The 18,322-nt window shown below is 38.3% G+C and overlaps 1 protein-coding gene across 22 annotated transcripts in view; it reads left to right on the forward strand.

Annotated features, from left to right (window-relative positions):
- Positions 1 to 18,322, forward strand: part of PPP1R9A (protein phosphatase 1 regulatory subunit 9A) — a 323,281-nt gene that overhangs the window by 238,563 nt on the left and 66,396 nt on the right. For all 22 annotated transcript variants that reach the window (XM_045052398.1, XM_045052388.1, XM_045052389.1 and 19 more), the window contains one exon: positions 13,070 to 13,225. In XM_045052398.1, the coding sequence (XP_044908333.1) occupies positions 13,070 to 13,225 (156 nt within the window). The remainder of the gene's footprint in view (positions 1 to 13,069; positions 13,226 to 18,322) is intronic.

The following is an 18,322-nucleotide window of genomic DNA, read 5'->3' on the forward strand; positions in this document are numbered from 1 at the left end:
GCAACAGTCGGGCTGCCTTGTGACTCAGCCCCTCCTGCAGTTTGTTATGCCAGCTGTAGTCATCCAGACAGTACAAGGTCTCAAAGTATTTTGTGGTGCATCTTAGTTGCTATAAAGCAATATCAATATTGTCCCTGTCAGGGAGAGATCTTTGAGACAGACAAACTCCTATGGAAAATCATCCATAAGTATTTGGATCCTAACTGGTCTATCATGCTGATGAAAATAACCTGCTAGAGAACGAGAAAGTGTCCCACAACAATCTAGCTAAATTCTTTTTTTTTTTTAACGTTTATTTATTTTTGAGACAGAGAGAGACAGAGCATGAACGGGGGAGGGTCAAAGAGAAGGAGACACAGAATCTGAAACAGGCTCCAGACTCTGAGCCATCAGCCCAGAGTCCGACGCGGGGCTCGAACTCACGGACTGCGAGATCGTGACCTGAGTTAAAGTCGGACGCTTAACTGACTGAGCCACCCAGGCGTCCTAACTAAATTCTTACAGTCAGCCTGACCGCATTGGAAAACTTCCCCATTCCTTATGTTCTAACCAAACCAAACTTAGGATTGGACTCCAGGTTGAGATAGCGCCCATAACAGTTCCTGCTATGGGAGTCAAAACTGTGACTGCTGGGTCAAAGACTCCCCAAAGCTAACTGGGTTGTATCAGTAATGATATACAGCGCTTTACATATTGCTTTAGGTGGTAGACATTGGAAGTTTGGTTAAAACAGGAGTAACCACCGCACTGCTCAAAACTGAAAGTAAATGTGCTTTATTAGTGACACAGGGCTGCCCTCTGCCTCTATGCCCCTTGATACCTCCCCTTTCTAACACGAACTCAGCTGCTCTAAGGAGGAAGGTGATTAGGGATCAGGCTGAGATCTCTTTTGTCCTCCAGAGAGACTAAATGCTGTATGAACCCCTTGAGTATGCTGGGGAACTTTGGGAGGAGAGGCACTCAACCTCATGGTTCTGTGGATACTGGCTCACAAATCATCACCTCACCGATGCCATCATGAGAAAGGATGCCATCATGAGAAAGGATGACCAAATTCAACTGATGTGGTTTGGGCAGAGCTCACAGTGGGAAGGGAAACAAAACGGCCTGATATGTTACACATACACCTGCCCTTCTTTGTCCCATTAGTGCCAGCGGATATTTTACTATTCAGGGATTGCCACATGGAGAACACTAATAGTAGCATATGTAGGCCACTCTCCCTGTTTCCTCCCAGACGGTCCAACAGGAACAGTATAGAATCCCAGGCAAAGAAGGAGCAATCACAGCTTATTTAAACATGTAATGGCTGCCAGACTACTCAGCCATTTCCCAGTATAACAACACTGCACGTCTGATGCAGCAACTGAGAAAAGAAAAAAAAAAAAAGTCAGTTATTAACCTTCTACTAAGCTCTTGTGGGAACTGAAACTACATGTCTGACCCATGGAGGCCTTGTGACCCTCTGGTCTAATAGTTTCAGTTTGGGATAGGTCAGCTTGATCTCCCTGATCAATAAAGTTGGAAAGGCCCAACAAACCTGGCTTGTCAAATGGGAATGATAGATTCAAGAAAGCTACCAACCTGGCCCAGCAGCATCTTAGATTTTCATGAGCAAGTAGCAGCTTTCCAGTTTGTAGAAACAAGGCCTCTAGCTCAGTGAGGCCTTCAGTCCCTAGAAGTTTATTGAAATGCCTGGCCTTGGTTCACTAAGGGCTCAGCTAAGCTGTCCAAAGCTGTCTGCTAGGTTTTCCAGCCTCAGCACTAGTTATGCACACCCCAGAATGGACATGGTCACTTTGCTCAATGGGCATAACTCAAGGCCATTCTTTTGGCTCTGCCTAGTACTCCCCTTGATGAACCTTGTTATATATATTTTTTACTGACTCTTGAGCTGTTGTCCATTACCTGATTAGTCTGTCACTTGGAAAATTACAGACTAACAGGTTAAGTTTGAGATGGCAAATCATGGAAACAGATTGTGGCAATTGATCAGACTCTTTGAGTTGCTCACATAGCTTCACCACAAGGGTGGTCATAAGAGGCCTTATGTATTTAAAGAAACACCATCATTATATCACATAACCCTTAGATGATTCTAGAGATCCTTCTAAAATGAGACTGTTCTTGATTACTAAGGGTTGCTTTCCTGAGTGGTAGCTGACTTATTTGTTATATGCATCGTGCAGGCAATTATTCTTAGGGTTAGACTCATTTAATTAGATAAGATGGTGCAAAATTTGTTCCTGACTTTAGGTGATGTGATCAGGGATACCACCTCAGCCCTGAAAGGCATTCAGATCAATCTCAACTTGCTGGCCAGGGTTGTTATAAGATGATAGGATTGCCCTGAATCCTAGACTTTCTTCTGGGGGCCAGTACCAAGTCTGGGCAATCACTGATACATCCTGTTATATCTGGACTAATACCTTAGGCCGAGTGAAATAAATAAAAAAGCTTAAGGATAGAGCCACCTGAGTTTCTAAGGTAAACACCAATGGTTTATAGGACTTATTTAGCCAGTAGGGTCTGAAAGCCTGGGGAATGTGGTTGATCTCAGTTACTATACATTGGACTCATTCTGCTGCTTGGAGTTCATTTAATAGTAGTCTTAATTATATGAAACGACTGAATGGATTTAGTCCCAACCACTTTGGGTCACACTGATCAGTGTAGCTGAGAGAGAATCATACTAATGGGAAAATTCACCAAAAGCCAAGATGGTATAGAAATAAGAATAGATATTATTGGGGACAGTTCCCCAGTGGGCCTGACTTCTCTGTGTGCCATGTGAGCAGAGGCACTGATAGCCTTTCTTTCATACTACCTTTTTAATGATGTTTGTATAGTGAACAGCCTTGGAAAATAGATAGTCTCTCTTTAGGGCGTGTGAAAGACTTGCTTATTACACATTATTAAAATATATATATATATATATATACATATATATATATATATATATATATGTATATATATATATGTGTGTGTGTGTGTGTGTGTGTGTGTGTGTGTGTTCCCTAAGTTCAGAATTCTTTTGGGGGTTATATTTCATTTTTTTCAATAAATGTAATTATAGTTAGAAACTTAATTATTTTGGGGCACCTGGGTGGTTCAGTCAGTTAAGTGCCAGACTTCGGCTGAGGTCATGATCTCACGGTTTATGAGTTCAAGCCCCGTATTAGGCTCTGTGCTGACAGTTCAGAGCCTGGAGCCTGCTTCTGATTCTGTGTCTCCCTCTCTCTCTGCCCTCCCCTGCTCACACTTTGTCTCTTTCTCTCTCTCTCTCTCTCCCTCTCTCAAAAACAAACAATAAAGAAGAGAAACGTAATTATTTTAAGAGAATTTCTTCCAAGAAAGAAAGAAAATAAAAGTCTTTTTAAAGATATTTGGTATTTGAATACTCATCAGCAGATTCAATAGAGTAAAATCATTGAAGGGGGAAAGATTATAGAGCCTGAGATGGATAGAATTAGGATATTCCTAGAAAGTAAAACTTTAGAAACTGTGGTTGAAAACTGCCTCAATAGTGGAATATTACAAATTGTAGTACATGTAACTGCTATTCCTCAGCCCTCTTTTTTTTTTTTTTAAATTTAAGTGTAGTTGACACACAATGTTACATTAGTTTCAGGTGTACAACACAGTGATTTGACAAGTTTATACATATTGCTGTGCTCACAAATGTAGCTACCATCTGCCACCATGCAATACTATTACAGTACCATTGACTATATTCCTTATGTTGTACCTTTCATCCCTGTGACTTATTCATTCCATAACTGGAAACCTGTATTTCCTACTCCCCTTTACCTATTTTTCCCATCTCGCTACCTCCCTCCCCTTTGGCAACCATCAGTTTGTTATTTGTATTTATGGTCTGTTTCTGCTTATTGTTTGTTTGTTTATTAGTTTTATTTCTTATTTTGCACATACAAGTGAAATCATAGAGTATTTGTCTTTCTCTGACTGATTTCACTTAGCATAATATCCTCTCTGTCCATTCATGTTGTCACAAATGGAAAGATCTCATTCTTTTTAATGAATGAGGAATATTTTGTTATATATATAATTATACATATGTACACACATATTCATACCACATCTTCTTTATCCGTTCATCTATCAATGGACACTTGGGTTGCTTCCATATCTTGACTGTTGTAAATTATGCTGCAGTAAACATAGGGGTGCATATATCATTTTGAATTAGTGTTTTTGTATTTTTGAGGTAAATACCCAGTAGTGGAATTTCTATTTTTAATTTTTTGAGGAACCTCCATACCTAAGTTCAGAATTCTTAACAAAAGATTTTAGTTCCACCCTCTGCTTCATTTTTAGGCCATGTTCTCCTGGCAGTACCCTGGGTTTGAACTTTGGAAACTATTTCTTATTTTTAGAATCAAGATGTTAAAAACCATCAAGGTCTTAGTTCCTTTCTGTTTAATGGTCCTCTCAATTTCTCTCTTTGGTCACATTTTACCATAAGCAGCAAGAAGAAATCAAGCAGCACCTTCAACACTTGTTTGGAAATCTACTTAGCTTGATCACTCCGTTCACCGGGGACATTTCTTACTTTCTCCTTATAGAAGGTGATAATGTTGCTAAGCTTTCTGCCACTACACAAGAACCCCCCCCCCCCATTCCTCCAGATTTCCACTTACAGTGCTTTCCAGACAATTTAGGCTTGCTTTAAGATACTCTTCAAAATCCTCCCAGCCTTCCTTCACTGCCTGTTTCCAAAGTCACTTCCACATTTTTCTGCACTTGTAATGGCAGTACCCCCTTTCTGTTGGTGTATAACAAATTATGACCCAAACTCAGCAACTTAAAATAGGAAGTATTTCTACATTACAGTATCTTTGAGTCCATTTAACTGGATGCCTCTGACTCAAGATCTGTCCCTGGCTGCAATAAGGTGTCGGCCAGAGCCCCAGTCATCTCCATGCTCCGCTGGGGGAAGATCTGCTTCCAGGCCCACTTGCAGGTGTTGGCAGGACACAGAAGATGCACTTCCAAGCTCCCTTAGGTGACCACTGGCACACCTCAGGTCCTTGCTGGCTGCTGGCCAGAAACCTCAGTTCCTTACGATGTAGGCATCTCCACAGAGCCATGCACAACCTGGCAGCTCGTTTCTCAAGAGCAAGAGGACAAAAGAGACGCAAGTCATGGTCTTTTTGTAAACTAATCTCAGAAAGGACATCCCATCGCTTTTGTTGTAGTCTCGATTTTAGAAGCGAGTCACTAGGTCCAGCCCACATTCAAGGGAGAATGGATTATAGAAGAGCATGATTACCCAGGAAGAAGGATCCTTAGGGATCATTGTAGAGCCTGCCATAGTGGAAAATAGAGCCCCTGCTTTTCAGGAGTGTACTTATAAAAGGAAGGAAGAGAGGAAAAAATAAAACTAAAGAAGGCATTTAAAATACTGTAAAATCAGATGCTAACTTATAAACCGTCTACCACAATTGCTAGGAAATTTTAAGAAGGGTAAAAATGAGTTTGAGTTGTTACAAAAAAATTTATAGGCAAATCTTAAATTTACCTAGTCAGAATTTTAGGAAAAATAATTTGTCAGCAAATTATCTGAGAAGCTGAGTGCTTGAGGGCGGGTAATGTGGAACTTAGATATAGATGTTAGATGTATCTTGCTTAAGAAACATTCTAGAAGGTAGAATGAAGTGAAATATCAGAAAACATTCTGAGAACAAAGACTGACAAGAAAATTTTGAATGACTTGAGAAATGAGAGGAGTAGGGAATATATATTTTGGGCCAGGCATCATGGTGGATGTTTTACGTACTTAATTTCTTTGAATCCTCTCAATATCCTATGAGATTGGTATCTTTGGGGCCATTTTTTTAGAAGAGGTGAGCATAAAAGATAGAAGTTAAATGACTTGCCAGCTACTGTGCAACTGTGAAATTATTTTTTCTCTTTTGGGGCCCTTGTCTCGCCAACCCCAGAGCCCATGCTTTTTTGCTGTCATTGTCCTGGAGAAGCCAGGGATGGTGAAAATGATCATAGTCATAAAGTCATCTAGTCTTTTAGCAAATTCTTGGCATTATGGTTAATACTTTGAAGGTATCGCTACTGGAAATTCTCCCAACAACCTTATGAAGAAGATGCTGTTATTCCCATTTTATAGATGAGCAAAGAGACCAAATGGCCTAACATTACAAAACTAGGACACACAGAAGTCAACTGACAGAAAATGGAAAGAGATGCCTTTGCAGAGAAGGAGCTACTTTTGCTGAAAGCCATCTGGATGACTGGCACAGATTTAGGAATTTTAAACATTAAAGTGTTAGTTTGAGGTCTTTCTCCTCCAGAGAAAAAGCAACTCTCTTCTATTCTCTAGCAGAACTGAGTCTGAAAATATATATAACCAAATTCAGATCCAGTAAACAAATTCCAACAGAAACTGCATAATCAAGGCTATTTTTATGATTAGCACCATTTAGTTTCCCGGAATTTACCAGAGCAAACATTGCTAGAGCAAAAATTACTGCTGATGGTTGAACCTGACAACAAGAGAAAATCCCCAAAAGGGTCATTTAGGCCTGAGCTGCAGCTGTGCTCCACCATATTTCTTACTTGAAAGCTGAGAATTAACAGGAAAATCAGGGCTCTGCTGTGCTGTGCAGATGCGGCTAAAACTGTATTAATTTATTCAGCAAACATTTGTTTAGTGCCTACTATATGCCAAGCGGTGTGCTAGCCACACTGGGAGTGCAAGAATAAATCATACCTGACGCTCTCAAGGAGCTTACAGTTGAAAGCGGATAATAGGAGAAGGCAGATATAAAAAAAGGCCCAAGTTTTATGAGTGATGCAAGGATATAGTAGAAGCATAAAGGAGTGGATTAGAAGAGCCTTAAAGCAGCAGACTCATAGGAGGAGGGAAGTAGATGGGTCTTCATCTTGCATCACTAGGGCAGGAGGGCAGGGGCAAGGGGGCGGGGCATAAGTGAGGAGAACAGAGGCCTGATAGTTTTCTTGGTCTTGGGCAGAAGCTGATGCCTCCTCCGAAACTGGGAATATAAGAAGAGGGGCAGGTTTAGGGAAAAGAAAAGCTTTGCTTCAGAAATGGCCAATTTGCTTATCAAAGATTCATGTGACACAGTAGCAGGGTCTTGCAGGGTATTGTATTTCTGAGACCAGAACTTAGCAAATATCAGGTTATAAGATGCAGACTTGGAGAAGCTTTAGTATATGCTGCTGTTGTAGGATTACCACCACGACTGGCAGCTATTGCTTGTTTTGAGCATCTACCATGTACCACACCTTGTACTGAACACCATGTAACTTAACCTCACAATAACCTTGTTACACTAAGGAGATGTTTTTATCCTCACTCTATAGATAGGGAAATTGAAACTTAGACCTGGAAGCTAACTTTACCAACACTGTAGAGCCAGGATTTGAATCCAGGCCTAAGTGACTTCAAAGTGAAGATTGTTTAGTTGGTCTCCACTTAACCAACTCACCAACATAACAGATCATGCCACTTCCTTCTGTAAAACCTAAAATGAGGTCTACAGCTCTCCTGAGTGTTCAAAGCTCGAGAATGTCTACATGCTTTTGCTCCCACCACTCAAAAGTTAGATACTCACTAAGGGGCAGAACCTGTCAGCTAGCTGCACTTATTACTGTTTTAATAAAATAAATGCTCTGATGTAATACAAATATAATGGAAGTTGTCTAGGAATAGGAGATGAAATGCTTTGGGAAGAGACAATAAAGATGAGTAGCTCAAGGAAGCCAGATGTGAGAAGGAAATGTAAAAGAGACAGACCATAAACATCTGAGGAATTTTGCATTCATTTTGCCTTGGAAGCTATCTTTTCCATCCATTTTAAGACACTGCAGTAGTTCTATAGATTGTATGCTGTGGTTCTGGTTTATATAAGAAAGAGTGCATGAAACATCAGTGAGCAGACCCGTAGGCCAAACCCTTCAAAGGAGACTTCTGTGCACTTGCCCAGAGTGAGCATGTTATGAGAGAAAAGAAGAGGACAAAAGGTTTGGAGCTCACTAGAGACAGGTGCAAGTCTTCAAAGTGAATTGGATGAAAATGTTCAGAGATGTGGAAGGTAAACCTCAACACAACAGGATTATGCACCAGCATTTTGGTTGGGGAAATATGAAAGGAACGTATTCCCATTTTTTTATCCCAGAAAGCTTTACTTTATCTGTAGACTGAAAGCAGCACAGTACAGAAGAAAGAGCATGGGCTTTGGAATGTGTTGGATGTAGCATCAACAGCATAACAAATTGTCTATCATTGGGTATAGTCTTGAGTGTCAGTTTCTTCTAATTACAGTGACATAGTAATACCTATATCATACAGTTTTAAGGAGTATAGTATTGGGCACTCAGTAAGTTACCAAAGAATTGCTATTCATTTTTTGTGTATTTGGGAGGGCGAAAAGAAAGTATAAGAATAGAGGCACCTGGGTGGCTCGGTTGGTTAAGTGTCCGATTCTTGGTTTCGGCTCAGGTCATGAACTCACTGTTCTTGATTGAGCCCCGCATTGGAATTCTCTTTCTCTCCCTCCCCTGTTCATGCTCTCTCTCTCTTACTATCTCAAAATTAAAAAAAAAAAAAAACACTTAAAAAAAGGGAAGTATAAGATATTAATCAAGAAGGTAGATGAGGATTTGTGAAAAGGAACCCTTACTATCTCTGTCAGTTCTTGTACTTCTTTTAAAGTGGATTTTCAAGTTGGGACAAAGGACTTTCGGGAGTCTCTGTTTACTTGAAAGATGTTGAATCTGGCCAGAAATAAGGAGGAGATGGATATCAATGGAAATACTTTGTTGTGGCATATTTTTTTTTGATGCAGTATTTTCCATCTCCTCTGTAAATGGCAGATTCAATCCAATCTAATTTTGAGGTTTATGAAATTCTACTAACCTATCATTCCATGTAATTTATTTTCAGATTAACCATAAAAGTAATATCCATTTTCAGTAAAGATCAAAGAATCAGAACACATTATTCTTAGTCTACTAATGTAACTTTTTAACTTCTAGAAGATTATGAGGTTCTGTGGTAAATGCATCCTTTATTATAAAGTCTGTTTATGTTGGGAATGGTAAATGATCATCAAGAGAGAATGGCAAGATTTTTTTTAAAGTTCTTATTTAAATTCCAATTATTTAACGTATAGTGTAAACCCAAGTGTGCCCCTTAAATCCCCATCACCTATTTAACCCATCCGCCTACCCACCTCCCCTCTGGCGACCATCAGTTTGTTCTCTGTAGTTAAGAGTCTATTTCTTGGTTGGCCTTTCTCTCTCTCTCTCTCTCTCTCTCTCTCTCTCTCTCTCTCTCTCTCTCTTTTTCTCCCTTTGCTCATTTGTTTTGTTAAATTCCACATGGCATGAGAGGTTTTAAACACCCTATCCAGAGCTTCTAATAAGTAACAGACATTAAAAAAAACCTATCTTGACCTTAGGATGCTTATAAGACTAATTAAAAAGACAAAACATTAGTAAATGGAAAGATGCAAAGAAAGATAAAAAGAATTTCAGCAGGGGTGCCTGGGTGGTTCAGTTAGTTAAGTTGGACGGACTTCAGCCCAGGTCATAATCACACAGTTTGTGGGTTCAAGCCCTGCGTTGGGCTCCGTGCTGACAGCTCAGAGCCTGGAGCCTGCTTCAGATTCTGTGTCTCCCTCTCTCTCTTCTCCTCCCCGGCTTGTGCTCTGCCTCTCTTTCTCTCAAAAATAAATAAACATTTAAAAAGGTTTTTAATTAAAAAAAAAGAATTTCAGCAGAATTGCAGATAATTTGTATACTGAGGAGAGAAGATTGGCAAAGTAAAAAAAAATGAGTCAAGAGGAAGAATTCTCTTAATAACTTACATTTATGATGGTAATTTTGATAACTAAAATGGATGACAAAGCCAGAACTATACTTAGAGATAAGAATTACATATATTGTATATACCCTAATCCTGTTATTCACTGTAAGAAGTATTAAAAAAAATAATAAATGTGACAGAATACTGCCTTCGTAACAAATGACTTAACAGGGTCTTCTTTTCTTTTATATGATTGAAAACCCCCTTAGGAGGTTATAGGTATTACCAAGCAAATGCAGTTGGCATTCTTGAGTATATTCTTTTAAAAATATTTGTTGAGATCCTATTATATGTCAGGCCCCGTTCTAGGCACATGTTTATATTCTTTCCCTTACATGTAGTGAAAAAGTATCTATTTTCAAGCTGGCAAAGGGAAATCAAAGTGTTCATTTCAACTTTATGTTCGTAATGTGTCACATTGTCATCAGATTTTAAATTTAGCTTAAGATTTTATTGAGTCATTCAGGAAATCCATCAAATCGATGATGTAGAAGTGAATTTTATATACCTGGTTTAGGCCTTTATATTTTCTTAATATTTATTTTATTTTTGAGAGAGACAGAGAGTGCGCACGGGGGAGGGGCAGAGAGAGAGAGGGGGACAGAGGATCGAAAGTGGGCTCTACGCTGACAGCAGCAAGCCCAACGTGGGACTTGAACCCATGAACCATGAGATCATGAGATCATGACCTGAGCTGAAGTTGGATGCTCAACCGACTGAGCCACCCAGGCGCCCCGGTTTAGGCCTTTGTAATAAAGGCATGGATTTGCTGCTAGTTGTAATTAGGTTTAAAAACAAGTCTAATGTCTCTAAACCAAAACTTCTGGCAAGGTGTCAGGATTGTGTACTTACCAGCCTTACTACACTTCTGTTAATCAACATTACTGGGATTTACAAAGTACCTGTTGGTTCTAAAAACATGAATAAATAGGAGATGAGTTAATTTACAGAAAGTCATACCAAATCTGGATTTTTAGGATTTAGGGGCACCTGGGTGGCTTAGTTGATTGAGTGTCCAACTTCAGCTCAGGTCATGATCTCATGACTCGTGAATTCGAGCCCCGCCTCAGGCTCTCTGCTGACAGTGCAGAGGTTGGAGCCTCTTTCAGATTCTGTCTCCCTCTCTCTCTCTCTCTGCCCTTCATGCTCTGTCTCTCAGTCTCTCAAAAATAAGTAAACGTTAAAATTTTTTTTTAAAAAAAAGGTTTCTATGATTTAATCTTACCAATAAGTGCAAGGTACCTGGAATCACCAGCCCCCACTGCTCAGCTTCTGTCTCCTGCCAGTGCCAGAGACACTTGGAATAGTGTTTATGATTTACACAGTTTCAGACTGGTTTCTAAAGAGCCCTGGGGTTCTGAGTACTGAGGCACTAGGTCATACAGAGATCACTTAAGTTTACTTTTCTATGCAAATGCCACCAAAATTGAGGCTGCCATAGCCTCCATGTGGAGAACTAGTGTCTGAAGGTTGCTGAGGCACTTTGTTTATCCTAGTGAATGGCCCTCAGATTCCTTACTGGGAATCGTACCTACTTCTGGGCCCCACAATTTAAAACAAGTGTGGAGTGGCACCTGGGTAGCTCAGTCAGTTAAGCCTCCTGCCCTTGATCTCAGCTCAAGTCATGATCTCATGATTGGTGGGATCGAGCCCCGTGTGGGGCTCTGCACTGACAGTGGGGAGCCTGCTTAGGATTCCCTCTCTCTCTGTTGCTCCTTCTGTCTCTCTCTTTCCCAATATAAAAAAATAAACATTAAAAAAAAAAATAAAACAAGTGTGGAGGACTAGGAGAGAAGTCTGAGTATGGGCCCAAGACAAGAACAGAGAATGAGACCTATGAGGAAACCAGAGTTATTTTACTTGGAAAGGAGAAGTCAGAATGACAATTTAATAATGGTCTTTCAGACATTAAGAATTATTACATTGAAGTAAATGACCAGACTTTCTGCATGTGCAAAACAGTAAGAGAAATAGAATTTCAGTGTTAGCAAGAAGAATATAGTAAAGATCCAAAAGAAAAAAAACAGCAATCAGACGCTAAGCCTATTTAATCAAAGGAATAGATCATTCCACACACTTTATGAAAGTGTTTTTATAGGCAATATGAATTCCTGTCTGTTTCATGTATTAAAAGCAATACTACCTGAAAGAACAGGGGCAAATTAAATGAACTTTGTTTTTCGACCCTGTGACTCAGTGATTTATCTTGAAGTTACATCATAAGGTATAGATTTCAAATAATTATTTTGAATCAGAGTCTCATATCCCAGTGCTGCCAGGAGAGAAGCTACTTTCTAATGATGTTAAGGAAGTCAGTGGTGTGGAGCAACATTTATTCCGGGGTCATGAACTCGCGTACTCACAGGGGTCTGCGGGTACCACGGAGTGAGCTAACAGCATGGAACAACACGGGGTGGTAAAAGTTGTGTATTTGAAGGTGTGGGACCCATCCAAAAGGGGACAGCCGCTGCTGACCAGCCAGTTGTTTTCATGTCGCAACATGCCCATTTTGCCAGATTTTTGGCTTTCTCCAGGAAAACTGGAACTCTAGAATCTCAGGTGAATCTTTTCTTTAGCATTGACAAAATACTAAGATTCATCAAAATACTGTTCAGGCAAAGCCGTACACGTCTGTGGGCTGTGAGTTAGAAACCTCTGGCTTTCTTTTCCGTCACTTGCTAACCAACACGTTTGTTAGCAAACAAACGAAACAACTGATTGAACTCTAAACCTTAGAAGAATTCATCTACTAAACCTTTGTAAGGCTTAATTAAGGTCCTTTCCAGCTCCGTGAATCTTTTGATCTTCTCTTCCTTCTTCCCTGCTCTCAGTAATGGGTGACTTATCCACTTAGTGGTGGGAATTTAAAGGAACTACTTATTTCCTTAGCAGTATAATTTTATTTTGTAAAACCATCAAATGTTTAGACTGAAAACAACTTTTGTTGCTATACTAAAGATGCTACTGATGGCTATTACATTTTTAGGAATGCACTTATGTATGGCATAGACATGTCACTTCGGATCTTTGAACTAACAACTGTTTCTAACATTGGCTGCATGAGGCATGCTTGACTTAAAAGCCTACTTACACTTCAGCGTTTGGTGACATATTTTACTTCCCTTTTATAAAATATTTTCAAATAACCCACTTCCACCTGGGGTAAGGACGGCTCCATTTCTGAAATCCCCTTCCTTTCAGACAGGAGAATATGCCACAGATGAAGAAGAGGATGAGGTAGGACCTGTTCTTCCTGGCAGCGACATGGCCATTGAAGTCTTTGAGCTGCCTGAGAATGAGGACATGTTTTCCCCATCAGACCTGGACACAAGCAAGCTCAGTCACAAGTTCAAAGAGGTAAGCTGCTGATCTGCAGACTATTTTTTATACATGTCCATTTCATTATTAAATTTACATTTTTGTTTGAAAAATGTATTGAGAATCCGTTTTCAAAAGAAAACCTTTTGATAACAGGTTGTCTTGAATCCCATTGAATTTCAAGGTACAATTTAAGTAGATCTCATTCCACAGTCCTTAATTTCTAAATGCTTATTATCTGTCGTAGTGATAGCTTACAGCTTGTCTGTTCCATATTTTTAAGCTGTAGCTTAAATGTCTGGTTTTCATGATAAGTTCAGGTTGTATTTTTTAAATTTTTATAGAATTTGGGGGACTTGATGATAAGCTTTCCTCTAAGGCAGTGATTTCTAAGAAAGTTTTTTTTTTCTTTTCTTAAAATAGACAAGGTCCCAAAAGGAATCAGACGACATACCTAAGGAGTTTAATTGAAGAAATTAAAGTTTAATGAATGAACCTTGAACAGAATTAATATAACTACCCAGGGACGGTGAGGTGCACAGGGACTGGCAACAGCAGGAAGTTGTTGTTCCAACTTCCTCCCAAAAGAAGGCTTTAGTGGGAAAAGAGGAAAAGAGATTCCCTTTTTTTTTTGTTTTTTGTTTTTTGTTTTTCGAAGAAGGGCATCTTTGTAAGATGCGGCCGCTGCTAAAAACTACATCCTGAGGATAAGGGTGGGTCATATACACTCAGCCCCTTCTCTCCTCCTGCAATTGCCTCCTATTGGCCAAACCCAGGCAGGAGTCTGAAGAGGTCAGCCTCCTGAGGCAGGAACTATTAGAAAAGGGCCAAAAATGGATCCTGAAAGGGCAAATGCAGGCAACCACATAAATTCTTCTTCTTCGAAATTAGCTACTCAGAACTCCAACATGTAAAACAGAGACAGTGATGAATGGGTCCCCAAGCATTTTATTCTTCATTGTTTCAGGGAACATCCTCCATTATTGAAGGCAAGTGTGTCATTATTTACAGCTTCCCCACAATAACCCTGAAGCACTGAGGCTTGAAAACCATTGTTCCTTCTTTTCAGCCTGTTAGGGACTTGACCTTTTGGAAGAAAAGGTTCTCCTATACATGAAAAACAATGTTGATAATTGCAAGTTTGTAATTTCTAATTTAATTTCTAATTTCTAATTTTCTTTCATAATTTCTAATTTTTTTAAATATAATTTCTGATGTATCGTCTAAGTAGGTCAGTTTTATATGTTCTGATGTTATACCTATCCGTGTCCTATATATTGACTTACCTTTTTAATTCCTTATGATAAATTTATACTTGTGAGACTAATAACAAAGTGAATGTACTTTTAAAATGTAAACTTTTGGGGTGCCTGGGTGGCTCAGTCAGTTAAGCGTCAGACTTCAACTCAGGTCATGATCTCACAGTTCATGGGTTCAAGTCTCACGTCAGGCTCTGTGCTGACAGCTTGGAGCCTGGATCCCGCTTCAGACTCAGTGTCTCCCTCTCTCTCTGCCCCTCCCCCACTCGTGCTGTGTCTGTCTCTCAAAAATAAAAAAGACATTAAAAGTTTTTTTTAAATAAAATGTAAATTTTTGTTCAGAAAAAAAAGCCCTTAGGTTTATTATAGAATTTTGGAAAATGCACAGTTGTATAAACACCAAAAAAAAAATCATTCATGATCCCAATTTTGTGGTATTTATGATTATACAGTATATACTATGTTAAATTCCTACTCCTGATACTTATAATTGCATTATTAGGATTTTCCCATGTCATCAAATATTCATCCATAAATGATGTTTATTCACTATATGGATCTCTTACTGATCTACTTAATTTTTGTCTTGTAACATTTCCTTTGTTTTGAGTTTAAAAATGTTATTATTATTAAAAGTTACACTGCAATAAATATTTTTGTACTTATCCTTAGGATAATTTCTCACAGTGGAATTATTCAATCAAAGAATATCAGTATTTTGGGAACTTGTGGTACTTAATACCAAGTTGCCACCAAAATGGCTTTTCTCAGTGACACAGAAATTTATTTATGCCACCCAGTGTGTTGAGAGTGCCCATTTCTCTTCCACCTATTATTATTTGTCAGGTTGAACCATTTCCATTTGTATAGTACACAGAGTCCTTGAGGCAAAATATATGGGTTTTCCAGATGATTTATGACTGTTCCTAGTTCTAAATCAGATACAAACACCTTGGTGACAAATGAAGTACACTATTCTATAATGATCACAATACTCCTTTACATTAGGAGTAGCAATGCCTATCTTAGGGCCAATTCTTACAAAGGGTTTCTAAATTAACTGATACCTTCAAAGAGCAATGCAGAAAAAGAAAGTGCTGCTGGAAGCGGCTGAGTGGGAAAAAGAGGTAATCTAGGGACCTCTTTCTCTGAAACTCCGATTTGGCCCAAGAATACAGATTATCTAGAAGTATAGATGGACCACTTGTTCTTTAAAAAACATCTTCGGGAATGTTGTAACTCTCAATCCAGGTTTGAGGCAGTGAAATCAAGGTAGTATATCTGGGCAAAGGCCTGTAATATAGCTTACCCATGTTGCCAATTGAGTGTGGCCCTACTTTTTGGTAGATGATTGAGCTGGAAGTTGGGTCCACATTCTTTTATGGGAGCTAAAGAGTATAAAAAGCAGAAATAGTATATGGAAGGTTATATCTCCCACTTTCTGAGTTGAGCCAAGGAGTCAATGCTCTGTAAATATTGTTTGAGGTGTGTACACCATTGTGCAGACAACCGCATGATCTAGACCTAGGGGTTGGTGAACTATGACCTATTGGCCAAATCTAGCCCACTGCCTTGTGTTGTAAATAAAGTTTTATTCAACACTGCCATGGACATCTATTTATTTATTGTTTGTGGCTGTTTTCAGGCTATAATAGCCAACTTAAGGAGTTACACAGAGACCATGTGGCCTGCAAATCCTAAATTATTTGATATCTGGCTTTTTACGGAAAATGAGTGCTGACTTTGGTGTATGCCACTGCATAATCTGGACCCATTCTGTGTAACACAGCTGATTTATTTTTAGCTTGAGTAACTGAATCTGTAGTTTTGTTTTAATTTTGGTTCTTAAGAATTGGAGGTTTGTCCTCACCTCAAGATTAAGGAAATACCACATTGTTTCACCTCTAATTCTTGTATTCTTTTTTGTGATATATTTAACAGATTAATATATTCATTTCTTCAGGAGATGGCCACTGAATATCAGCTGTGTGGCATTCCATCTCAGCATTTGTGTCTTGTACACTGCCACTCTCACAGTTTTAAGTTTCTTTGTGTGATTAACATAAATGTCCAAGTAATTTACAGCACTAGATATTTTTCACAAGATTCCATACAAATGGGGTGGAGGTGGAGAGTCATGTGTATTGGAGTCTATACAAAGTCTTCGGTTACAGAGAGTTCTCTCGATTACATTATATCAAACAGAAGCACATGCTGTACTCTTTGAGCAAAACGTATTAGACTGACATTATCTCAATCAGTCCTACTTTTGGCCAATTTCCTATCTTCTACCAGCCTCTATGCTCCTCTGTTTTTGCTTGCTCTTGTAGGTTTTCACATATTTCTTCATATATAATTAGTGGTTAAATATTTGGTGAATCAGTGGTATAAAGCATACACCATAATTTGTATAATTCAAGACAGGCACCTAATTTAATTTCTCCAAGTAGTTGACAAGATAGCTGGCACTTTTATTCAACACTCATTTATGCATTTCCCTCTGCTTGGAAGGCCAGCATTATTATCCACAGAATTGGTGCCTTTGCACTCTGGACTACTTTTGGCCTTATAATCAGTTCTGTTTTCTCATTCTTTGGTACAATGCTGTTAGAATATATATTGAATTTTGATGGAGTAAATCAGATTCATCTAACTCTTCAAAATTCTGGTAGTGTTCAACCTATTCAAGAAAACATTTGAATCACTTTATTAGTTCCCTTGGAAAAACTTCTTTGCATTTTTATTGTAATTACATTAAACTACTAAATTAACTTGCAGAGAGCTGGCATTTTTATCACATTGACTCTTTTAATCCACATTTATGTAATGTATCTGTTTAATTGAAGTCTTTTTTTTCTGGCCCTCTCTAATATTTTATCATACCCTCTATTAGTTACACAAGCTATAAGTAACAGAAGATCTTAACTAGAGTGGATTAATCAAAAGCTGCCACAAAGGTTCTCTATTAGCTTCAATATAAGTTAAGAAGTTTTCTCAATTTCTCTATTTTTAGAAATGACTTTTATAAGATAGACTTAATGACTTGCATAAAACTAATTTCTGTTCCCTGAAAGTTTGTTATTATTCAGCTATAAAACCATCTGTGCCTTTGTGGAGGAAGATTTTAAAAACCTTTTATAATAATAGCCATTACTGTCTTCAAGGTTTCAAGTTTTTCTTGGGCCAGTTTTGGTATTTTGCATCTCTCAAGAATTTTATATATTTCCTCTGGCATTCATATTTTCTAACATTTTGATCTACAATATACTTCTTAAGTACTGAAATCTTTAATATCTATAATTATTCTTATTTTCTTCTTTTTTATTTGAATATTTTTCTTAGTTGTTTTATCTAGAATTTTTATCTATCTTGTTTGCCTTTACATGCCTAATTTTTTAATTAAAAATACTTATTTTGTTATTTCCTACCAGTATCTTATTTTTGCCCTTCTTTCTTGTTTTGGTATTGATCAATTGTAGTTAGTACTCTATTTTTGATAACTCTTGCATTCTGATAAATATATTTAAAGCTATACTTTAAATATTCATTTTTAGTTACATGTTCCAATTTTTTTACATTTAGAATGCCATTGTCATTTAGATGTAATTTCTCTTTAATACTTTAATATAAAAGAGGGGTTTCCTCTTTAATATAAGAATGATTTAGTGGTATATTTTACTTTCCAGACATATGTAACTTTGTTTTGTTCTCCTTTTGTTATCAGGTTCTAACTTTATCACATTCTGGTCAGAAAACATGTTCCATATGATAGCTACTTAGAATTCTCAAGACTTCTTTTGTAGCTTAATTCATAAACAGTTTGTTTAAATAGTCCTCATGTATGCAAAAAAACAAGTATTCTGTGCTTGGGTATGGA

Source organism: Felis catus, chromosome A2 (genome assembly GCF_018350175.1).
Source record: "Felis catus isolate Fca126 chromosome A2, F.catus_Fca126_mat1.0, whole genome shotgun sequence".
Lineage (NCBI taxonomy): Eukaryota > Metazoa > Chordata > Mammalia > Carnivora > Felidae > Felis > Felis catus.